The 11,576-nt window shown below is 33.6% G+C and overlaps 2 protein-coding genes across 2 annotated transcripts; one reads left to right on the forward strand and one right to left on the reverse strand.

The window, feature by feature from the left end:
- The first annotated feature begins 255 nt into the window (after positions 1–255).
- Positions 256–6,761, forward strand: LOC112707338 (ubiquitin carboxyl-terminal hydrolase 14). Its single transcript, XM_025759028.3, has 20 exons — positions 256–692; positions 986–1,157; positions 1,314–1,426; positions 1,510–1,846; positions 2,111–2,205; positions 2,480–2,613; positions 2,697–2,753; positions 2,859–2,936; positions 3,240–3,294; positions 3,374–3,415; positions 3,697–3,777; positions 4,157–4,355; positions 4,441–4,498; positions 4,578–4,700; positions 4,948–5,036; positions 5,127–5,216; positions 5,495–5,662; positions 5,780–5,898; positions 5,992–6,121; positions 6,287–6,761. The coding sequence occupies exons 1-20, from the start codon at positions 579–581 to the stop codon at positions 6,463–6,465; spliced, it is 2,433 nt and encodes an 810-aa protein (XP_025614813.1). The 5' UTR covers positions 256–578; the 3' UTR covers positions 6,466–6,761.
- A 2,098-nt stretch (positions 6,762–8,859) lies between these two features.
- On the reverse strand, positions 8,860–10,714 carry LOC112707339 (uncharacterized). Its single transcript, XM_025759030.3, has 3 exons — positions 10,398–10,714; positions 10,125–10,254; positions 8,860–9,850 (listed from the first exon to the last, which is right to left on the reverse strand). Exons 1-3 carry the CDS (start codon positions 10,537–10,539, stop codon positions 9,034–9,036), a joined length of 1,089 nt encoding a protein of 362 aa, XP_025614815.1. The 5' UTR covers positions 10,540–10,714; the 3' UTR covers positions 8,860–9,033.
- Positions 10,715–11,576: the final 862 nt, after the last annotated feature.

Genomic DNA, 11,576 nt, shown 5'->3' on the forward strand with positions numbered 1-11,576 from the left:
ATTGAAACTAATCGTATTATAGAGAAAAAATTCTTAACTAATTGATATAACCTTAGATTTTAAGTAAACTTGTACTTTAAATAATTTTAAACTTCAAATAAATTTGGACTTCAAATAATCTTGAATTTCAAGTAGTCTTGAGTATCAAACAAACTTTAACCACAAATAATCTTACAAATAAAATAACTTGACTACTAAACTTAACCTATTTTTATTTTCTCTAACTATAATATACTTTATACATATATGATATTTGACTTTAACTATTGAATTCTTTCCGATCTTAACTGTTTGTGCCAAACAACAGACTTCAAAAAAAGAAAAAGAAAAAGACAGAGAAGCCCAATTGGGTTTTGCAGAAGCAGGTAGGCACAAAGGATATACTTAACTTGGCATAGTGTTTTAGGGCAAATACCGATTCTCTTCCTTTTTCTTAACCCCAGACCAAACCCCTCTTCTTCATTTCTTCTGCTACTCAAAAAACTCTTTTAGCTCTCTCTATCTCTCTCTCCGAGACCAAAAAGGATTTCTTTCTAGGGTACAGTGTGGCGAGTGGTGTGTTTGGTAAAGAATAATCGATGATGGAAGTGGAGCCTATGGATTTGCTTCGATCAAATCTTTCCCGCGTTCGCATCCCCGAACCCACCAATCGCATCTTCAAGCATGAATGCTGCCTCTCCTTCGATACCCCCGTAAGCTAAATTCCAAATCAAATTACTATTAGGGTTTTTCTTCCCCCCCCCCCCCCTCGAATACCAGAGCTTCACTGAGCAATTTTTCTTCTTCTTTGGATTCCTACTGTCTTGGCTCATTTTAGCTGGAAATGGAATCAAAATTAGTTCTTTGATGGATTTTGTTTATTCAAATGATAGGTTATATATAGATATTGTTGTTGTTGTTGAATGTTGGGCTGCACTGTGATTTGAATTTGATGCATGTTGATTGGTGCTGAATCATTATTTTCTTTTTGAATTCTATTTTTCAGAAGTCAGAGGGTGGGTTGTACATCGACATGTTCACTTTCCTTGCCTTTGGGAAGGACTGTGTGGGTTGGAATTTCGAGAAGACTGGTAACCCTGTTTATTTGCATGTAAAGAAGACTAAGAAACTGGTTCCAGAAGACAGGCCTACCAAGAAACCAACCCGCTTGGCGATAGGTTCGTGAAATGAAAATTAAGCTTGCTCTAATATTCAGTGTTCTGCCGTTGCTTCTGCTGTTATCTGTGATGAATAAGGGGGCTTTCTACCAGTTTGACAAATTTGCTGTTCTTTTTATGGATGTATTATCTTTTATATATCTTGTTAATTTGTAGGGGTTGAAGGGGGATTCGACAACAATGAACCCGAATATGAAGAAACTCATAGTATAGTCATTTTACCAAACTATATATCTCTTCCATTCCCATCTGTTGAATTGCCAGAGAAGGTACTTGTTTATGGTTCTTTCTGTCTTTTGTTATGGTGGTGTATTTCTTTTGTATTTTTCTTATTTCGTTAAAAATACTCCAGGTAAGGTTGGCTGCAGATGCTATAGTACTAGCTGAGGGTGCTGAACGGAAGGAGCAGGTTGCAGCCTGGACTGCTGATAAGAAAACAGTTAGTACCTATGCAATGAATTTACAGCAACTTGACAATGGTGTTGTCATCCCTCCGTCTGGTTGGAAATGTGCCAAGTGTGACAAGACGGATAATCTTTGGCTAAATCTGACTGATGGGATGATTCTTTGTGGGAGGCGAAATTGGGATGGAAGTGGTGGAAACAACCATGCTGTTGAGCATTACAATGAGACAGGCTACCCTCTTGCTGTAAAGCTCGGGACTATCACTGCTGATTTGGAAGCAGCAGGTGATGCCCTACAGCATATTGTGCTTTGACATTCTTATAGTCCTAGTAGTTTCAATGATTACTTGTATTGCCTGATTCACTTTGCAATCATGAAGGGTTACCATTGCCCACATGATCATTATGTTGACAAACTTCATTGTTTTGCTGTAATGTTGGTTTTAAATAAGTAATGTGAAGGAGAGGCTACTAGGTTTTTTTTTCTTTTAATCTTTTTTTGTTTTCACATTCGGTGCTAATTATGGATAATGTATTTTGGCAGCTCAGACGTTTACTCGTATCCAGAGGACAACAGCGTCTTAGACCCACATCTAGCACAGCATCTGGCCTTTTTTGGCATTGACTTCTCATCACTACAAAAGGTTAATTCTTTCTCTTGTGTTGATAACTTGATATATTCCTGATGGTACTTGAATTCCGTGGCATTTTTTCACCCGAACTTATGACTGTGCCCTTTGACCATCTTTAAAAAGAAAATGTTTCATTGTGCAAATATATGCCGATTGCTTGTCAAGCTTCTTCCCCTTCTAAGCATTAGGTTAATGTGAGTATTGTTGGATGTTTATGCATTGGACATGATGTCACATAAGAGTTTGAATGTTACATGTTATCTAATTGCCAATTTATTATATTCAGACTGAAATGACGACCGCCGAAAGAGAACTTGATCACAATACCAATTTCGATTGGAATCGGATCCAAGAAAGCGGAGAGGAAAAGGAACCAATTTTTGGACCTGGATACACGGGATTGGTCAATCTTGGCAACAGGTAGAGTAGGCCTGTTTGACTCTTGGTTGCTACAGTGTACTACTTTATCTGCTTTCTACTTTACTCATTTTTATTTCTTTCAGTTGTTACTTGGCAGCAACTATGCAAGTTGTGTTCACAACAAGATCATTCTGTTCAAGGTCTGTTCGTGTCTTGTATATTTTTGCCGCCTTCAAATTGTTTGAACCATATTTGCAATTTCGCAGTTGCTTCAATATCTTATATCTGGTATGATTGTGTGGCAGGTACTATATAAACCAAAGTCTGAAAAAGGCATTTGAGACGGCTCCTGCTGATCCAACCGTCGACTTGAATATGCAACTGTAAGTAACTAGATTGTTGTAATTTATTAGAAATCTGTTGCAATCTCTTTTCTAAATCAGTATGTGCTGTGTCTTAATTCTTGGAACAACTTCGGCACTGCATCTGTGGATCTTTTGTTTATAATATACTATTATACTTCTTGGATGGTAAACATGGATTTGGGTATTAATTACACATGTCATTCTCTCTTCTTAATAAAGCAAAAGGTTATAAATGATGAATAGCTTCTTCAAAACAGATTTATCTTCCCATACAAAAATCTTCAAAAGAAAAGTATAATAATGGTTCTTGTCTTACTCCAGGACAAAACTGGCCCATGGTCTACTATCTGGCAAATATTCTATGCCAGTCTATGAGGTGCGTAACCATCAATACATTTCTGTTGAATATATGTTCAGATATGTTCTTGTTCTTAATATCACCTTCTTTCCTCCAGAATGATGACAATTCAAGCATTGATGCCACAACTAAGACTCCAGTAATTTCTCTATCTCTTTGATGACTACGATTTCTAGTCAGCTTTTGTCATCATGAATACTTAAATTTTTTAATTGATCAGTTTCCTCTGCGGGCAGTGTATTTTTCTAGGATTATATTCACTACTAGTTTTTGTCAATGGGACCCCCCCTTCCGGCCTTTCTTTTTTAATGCGCATTCATCAGAATTTTTTATTTGTTTCATCTTATTGTTTTTAATTTTGATTAGTTTTTTCTTTCCTGTTGTCTCTGGTTTCCCCTCTGCAATATACTAAAACATTAGAAACAGGAAGGGATACCTCCACGAATGTTCAAGTCTGTGATTGCTGCCAGTCATCCTGAATTTTCATCTATGCGGCAACAGGTATTTTTATTCCCTTAACATGAATCAATAGTATAAAAAGTGTGTTATTATGTTGCTGGAGATGTCCATAGTTATTTATGAACTTGCATTGGAATCTAATTTTAGTATTTTATTCTATATATATATGAACCTTAGAATGTATCTTCCTCTCATCACAAGGCACTAGAAGATGGGAAGTAGATATGTTTTACTTGCAATTGTTATGATGAATTTTACGTCTTATAATTAATTTTGGCCTATTACTAGCGCTAAAACTGACAACTTAAGGACTTCTGTTTGAAAATAATTTGTTCCTTCTATTTTCGATATACTAAATTTTTTCCATTCAGGGACATTTATTATGCTATCTTCTTACAGTTTGTTTCCAACATATTGTTAGGATGCTTTAGAATTTTTCCTTCATTTTCTCGATCAAGTTGAAAGATCTAATGCTGGGAAAGCTGAACTAGATCCTGCAAAGTGTTTCAAGTTTGGTATTGAAGATCGAATCTTGTGTTCATCTGGAAAAGTTGCATATAATAAAAGACAAGACTACATTCTATCTCTTAATATCCCATTGCACGAAGCAACTAATAAAGGTGGTTTTTCAAATCATAAGCCTGGACTTAAATGGGAATTATTTAGATCTAATATCTAGTGCTTTTGTTTCTTTGAGAATTGCAGAAGAAATGGAATTATTTCGCAAATTGAAAGCAGAGAAGCTTTCTGAAGGGAAGGATGTGTAAGTCCAGATTCTCAGGGATCTTGCTATTTCCTAGATTTGCTTATATAGGTTTTTCTAATGATATTTTTTCCAATAGGTCGGCCGAAGAGATTGTACGTCCAAGAGTTCCTTTAGAAGCTTGCCTTAGAAACTTCTCAGCTCCAGAGGAGATACATGATTTTTACAGCACTGCCTTAAAAGCAAAGACAACAGCATTGAAGTGAGCATTCAATAAAATTTAGCTTATATTACAATGACATGCATGTTGGTTCATACAGGATAGAAGTTCCATATGGTATTTTATGGCTCCTTGGCTTCATGAGAAATTTAATCTGTTATCCTCATTTGTGCTGGGTAGATAAAAATATGCATTGGCTGGTATATTTTGTTGCTGTCCTAAGTAGTGGTGGTGTTATTATTAATAGTACATTGGAAGTAATTTTGCTTCTGAAACTCTTGATCTGCAGGACAGCTGGTTTCACATCATTCCCTGATTACCTTGTGTTACATATGAGGAAATTCGTCATGGAGGAGGGATGGGTGCCCAAAAAGCTTGGTAATTCTTCTATCAAGATGTCATTAATGCACTTTGCTTAGTATTATTTTTCAAAGAATTTCATATTACTAATAACTTGTTTTCTTTCAGATGTGTACATAGATGTTCCTGATATCATAGATATTAATCATATGCGTAGCAAAGGTCATCACCCAGGGGAAGAACTGTTACCAGATGCGGGTATGTGACATTTTAAGTAGATAATAGATATTTGATTTCAGAGAAACATGCTTGTGTCAACTAAACTATGTTGGGATTAATCAGTCTGGATATGTATTCTATATATGCTTATTTATCCATTCTGTCGCATCAATGGGTTGTTTACCATGTCAAGTTTTCATTTTTGAATGAGTTGCTTGTATTGTGTAATATGTTCTCTATTAGAATTCTGTGTTGGTTACTTGGTTTTCGAAGATGGTATTTAAGTTAACTAACCACATCTGCATCATGTTGCACAGAACCCATTGACGAGGATTCAAACCAACCTTCCGCCAATGAAGACATTGTGGCACAGCTGGTTTCTATGGGTTTTAACCAGCTTCATTGTCAGAAGGCAGCTATTAACACCTTAAATGCTGGAGTAGAGGAGGCAATGAATTGGTTACTATCTCACATGGATGATCCAGGTTTCTATTTTGCTTTCCTTTGTCATGCGAATCAATTACTTTTAGCTGATCTTGTGGTTGCTTTTCGTTGTAAACCTAATATTCAGGGGATAATGGTAATTTTTTTCTATTAATTAGATATTGACAGCCCTATTTCAAAAGGGAACAGCTCTGACAATGTTGATCAATCAAAAGTGGACATACTCATTTCTTTTGGATTTGAAGATCATGTTGCTCGAAAGGCATTGAAGGCATCGGTAATTATTCTATGATGTTTACCTCTCCCCGTTGTTGGATTTTGTTGGGTGAGTTCGTCCAGACAGTCTGAACTGGTAAAACCTGCCTTGTAGGGTGAAGACATTGAGAAGGCAACAGAGTGGATATTCAGCAATCCCGATGCATCAGTTTCTAGTATGGATGCTAGTGCATCAAACACAACCTCTGCTTCAAATGATATTGGCTTGTCAGATGGAGGAGGAAGTAAGTTATTACCTTTTTCAATTACTTTGTTTTGGTATATGCTGTAATTGTCATTGCCCTATGGTGTGATACTTCATCCTACTTCTCTGCTCAAATTCCATTATTTTTCATTCTAGTGTTCATGTTGGTTTTAATCAATTTTTGGGTACCTTTGGCTTTTCACAGAATATCGACTTATAGGAATTGTTAGCCACATGGGAACCTCGACACATTGTGGTCACTATGTAGCTCACATTTTGAAAGAAGGTAGATGGGTTATTTTCAATGACACCAAGGTTGCGGTTTCGGTCAATCCTCCTAAGGACATGGGCTATCTATATTTTTTCGAGAGGATTGATGGTTGAATTAGATACTGTTTTTTTTATCACATGTTTGAACATTGTGATGATGAACATTTCATCTGTAAAGAGGATAGAATGGCACAAACCAGCTACTACACTACATACCTTTCTTGGTGGCATGGTAAACACTCATCTTTGGCTGTACCATTATTTTTTGGGTCTGCCAGTTGTGCTTCCATTCTGTGAGAACTAGACCGAACGTTCATACCTATCTCAGATATTCATAGAAATGAACTGTTTGGAAATTGAATAGCAAAGCGTTATTTGATGAGTTTATGCATGAGAATGTTTCTCTTTAACGGCTAGATTGTGTTTCACCTTATATCCCGGCAAGTACTTCTTAGTGTAGAAGTTGAATGGAAGTTTAAGAGAATGCTTTTAGGATAAAGATAGACCACACTGCATCTAATATATTTAAAGATGGGACGACAAAATATTTTTAAATTTCAGAGAACGTTAAATACAGTGTTACGAGGAACATATCTTAGGACTCGGCTTTCAGGTGAATACGAGTGATGTGGCAATTTACGTTGATGTGTCAGCTGAGAGTTGTTATATGTTAGTGATATGGTAGCATATAATTGCAACGTCATTATCTCTGTCAAGAGTGTTAACTTTCTAAGTATAATTGAAACATTAGAATAAAATTAAAATAAAACATTTGAGAGGTAAATGATATACTTAACTTCTTTTCTTATTCATGTTATGTTTTAATTTAAGACACGTGAAACATGAAGTGGATTTTATTGGGAACTTTAACAGAGAAAAAATGAGGGGGAGTCAAAGCTTTGAAACAGTTTAGTAGATGCGTAGACGGAAGAGGTTGTAGACTGTTGTGATAATGATTTATGAGTGTATGTGTTTCTATTCAGTGTAGCGTTCAAGTTCCACAATTCGCTTTTTCTCTTCACTTTCAAATTCCAATTATGTGGTCCCTCCCAAATATGGAAATGCATCCAGAATAACTAGTCTTTAGAGTTACTTCTTCAGCAATTATTTACACCCCAATTTCTTTCCATACAAGACTCGCAAAAATCTATACTTGAATTCATAAATCCGAACTGTTTACGAGATTATTGTTCATTACATATTTGGAACATGCAAGAAACCTAGAGTTGTACGTGACCATGCTATGGTAAGCTTAATTAATTAACCGTGTTCATCGATGACTTATTATCCACAATAGCCCAATAATGTCATATACTTTTAAAAATCGGTAATACTATATGACCAAATCATTTTAGTAACTAAGTTTAATTAAGTTGGTTAAATAATTTAAGGATTGATAATAAAAAATTTTAATTGAAGAAGAACAAAATAGAAGAAACATAAGAAAAACAAAAAAAATATACTTGATTAAATGCAGATACAAAAATAATTTATTCACCTAATATTTTTTTTTTTAAAAATGATCTAAATAAAGTTATTATTCTCTTGATTAGCTATCTCTAAGGGATGGAGCAACGTTCACACATTGTTTGATTAGTTAATTAATGCATGGTACATGCTCACTAGGACTTGCCTAACTTTTGGACAATTTGAATTATAAACTAATTAATCAAGCTATCCATATATATATATATGCTTTGTTGTGTGGACGAAATCTCAAATCCTCAAAGGATGAAAAATCTTCTGTCCCATCAATTATGTTCTGCCAGTTGCCAATTGAAATCTATGTTTATTTATTTCTATAGTTGCCTTACATTTTTTATTTTAATAAAGTATAACTTTTTACCTATGCAACATGTTTATCTATATTATGTATCAGACTAGAAAACATTGTGATTGGTGGACACAAAAGATAATATAGTCTCCATTTGTTTATAAAGATAGGACACAGAGACAGAGACACGAGATACAAAGTTGTGTTTGGCAGAGGAGACATAGACAAAGATAATGTGTACGAGACATTAAATTAATGTATTTTGTGTCCATCATGACAGGAAGGACACGGAGACACTAACAAGGGACACAACTTATTTTTTATTTTTTCATAAATATATTTTTTATTGTTATATTTTTTTCTCAATTTTTTTGAATGAAAAAAAATGAGAATAAATTGAATTTTTATAATTTGTTCTAGTTTATCATCAAAAAGAATACAAGAACACAAAATTTTGTATTTCTGTCCATCAGTATCTTATTCTATCCTATTCTCAGTGTCTTATCCTATCCTGTTCTTAGAAATAAACGCAGCTTGTTTCATGTAACAAAACACTTGGTAGATGTAATTATCATATATATTTCTTTAATTAGATACCAAAGGAGTAATAATCTAATATACATGAGTTCTGTGACACATACAGCGCGTGCCATTTTGGGTTTAATTTTTTGGGTTATTAAAATTAAGTAAATGTGATATTATATTTTATATATTTAGTTACGAATCTTGCAAGATAATAATAATAAATCATCTAGTAAATAATAAATTCATGAGTGTTATAAAAAAGAACCTTCAAAAAGTCTTAAAACTGAACTAAACAAATGTAAAGTATTGACAAAACTAATAATAACAATAATAATCAGCATATTACAGCACAACTTGAAATGATAAAACTGAGTTCAATGCAATCACAAAAGTCCAGAGTTATTCAATCCGTTTGATATATTATATTTATACATCAACATGTTGCTTCCATAACTGTCCCTTTCATCTTCGGTGGTTGTTGTCCCATTGACAAATGTTGTTGAAGATGATGAATTCAAATTACTGGGGCTAGAAGATGAAGCTGTAGAAGAGGATAACATTGAGTTCATCAAATTGAAATTAGCCATAATCCCTTCACTACACAAAATCTGATTATTATTTTCCAGCAAGGAAGGAAAACCTTGTTGATTAGCCATGTAACCGCCACCATTATAGTGCCACAAATTTGGTAATGTATTTTGATGGCTAAAAGGGGTAGAAGTTGAAGGGATTTGAGGCTCTAATTTTGATTTCATGTTTTGGGTTTCCACATGAAAATTATTAGCACAAGGTTGGTTTGGTTGGAAGGCTTGGCTAGGGTTAAGGTGCATTTGATTTTGCAATAATAGAGGGCTAATAGTACCAAGTTGGTTTTGTTGATTTAAAATGTTGTCATTGTTTCTGCTTTGATATGATAGAAGAGATGCGAGCAAACTTAGGACTTGGCTTGGATTATTTGCAACACTTGATGATCCAATACCAAAGAGGGTAGGGTAATAATTATTATTAATTTGGGGTGAATTATTGTTATTGTATAAGGTTGAGCTTAGAATTGAAGAGAGTTGAAAAACATCAAGGCGTGGTGTATGAGTCATCGGATCAATCCCCATCTTCAACAATTTCTTCTTGATGTGAGTGTTCCAATAATTCTTAATCTCATTATCTGTTCTTCCGGGTAAATTAGCAGCAATTGTAGACCACCTAATAAGCATTACACAAAAAAGTTTAGTTTAATTATAAATAATGCTGTTCAAATTAAGTTAAGCATGTATAATTGACTTTGAAGAGTACTGTATATGAAATGAATTTTAATTCTTTACACAATCGAAAAGTCTATGAATTAGTTGGCAATAATTCTGTACATTACATGTGCAAATTCAAAAAGGTTCTTCTTTAATATAATTTATACATAGACTTATTAAAAATGAAGGATAACATTCTTTAGGTGATGCTAGGTTTGATTTAATAATCTTACTTGTTTCCCAAAACAGTGTGTAACTGGATGATAATTTCTTCTTCTTCAAATGAGAATCTTCCTCTCTTTATATCAGGCCTCAAGTAATTAGCCCACCTTAGCCGGCAACTCTTTCCACATCTCTTTAATCCTATATATTAAACATGTTCAACATTATTAAATCATTACAAATATATTCATGTTAATTAAGTATATACATAAATGTATAATACCTTATTATCTAACACACCTACACTTATATAACTAAGATGATTATTAATTAAATTAAAGTACCTGCATTCTTAGGAAGGGTTCGCCACTTGCCATGTCCATGTTTCTGAATGTAATCAATGAGTTTTTGATCTTCCTCCGGAGTCCATGGACCCTTCTTCAATCCATTATTATTGTTCTTTTCACTAGAACAAGACTTGGCCATGATGATTAATTACTTATATTAAGTTAAAAAACAAATATTATGAACACTTGTTGTAAGGAGATAAAGGCTCTACTACTTGCAAGCAATAATAAGGAGTAGGAAATAAATAAGAAAGCATAGAATATATATATAAATAGTTAAAGGGAGAAGAAGAAGGATGAGAAAGCAATGTAAGGAACATAATCTAAGTCAATGGGATTCGGTACCGTCCTTTGTTCATTACTTAGGAGACGTGTCTTACTGAAAAGAATAAAAAATACATTTTATGAGAAATTAAATTAAAGCATCTTATAGCCTTATATTCACTGAATATATATATATATATATATATATATATATATATATATGTATGTGTCACCCTGTCATGTAACTCTTTTCTCTAACACCATCTCACCACAAAATTAATGTAACCCTAGCTAGCTAGCTAGCATGCTAGCTCAATAATATTATTGCTACGTATACGTAAATAAATAATATTATCGTCATATTTATTATATATATAAAAAATAATAAAACTATATATGTGTACATTATTCCATGTTTTTCAATAAAACTTTTTGAATGTCAATTATGTTAACTCGTTTTTAACCCCCTCAATATTATATATTTAATAATTTTCATGATTCTCTATTATTCAATTATTTAATTATTTCTTTCCTTTCTTCTGTCATGACTCACGTAAGCATAATGCATGGAAAGAGACTATGATAGTTATTAGTAAGTAATAGTAATAATAATAAAAATAAAATGTTCAAAGGGCAAACCTGTAATTCCGATAAGTAATTTGATTTTCTTAAGTGATTAACATCAAAATGACTAATTTGGACCAATGATTTAAAAATTATTTGCTGGCTTTTGTCTCAACTCTTGAAAGCATGCATGTGCTTCCATATCACAAACACTACAGTTATCCACATCAACAGTTTAGTACGCAAAAAACTTTGAAAAGAGCTCAACGTATACAATATGCTGAAGACTTGTGTACATTGTCTTCATGTGAAACTGGAAATTAAAAATCATTAGATAATATTCATAGT

The sequence above is a fragment of the Arachis hypogaea genome, chromosome 8, assembly GCF_003086295.3.
Source record: "Arachis hypogaea cultivar Tifrunner chromosome 8, arahy.Tifrunner.gnm2.J5K5, whole genome shotgun sequence".
NCBI classification, from domain to species: Eukaryota; Viridiplantae; Streptophyta; class Magnoliopsida; order Fabales; family Fabaceae; genus Arachis; species Arachis hypogaea.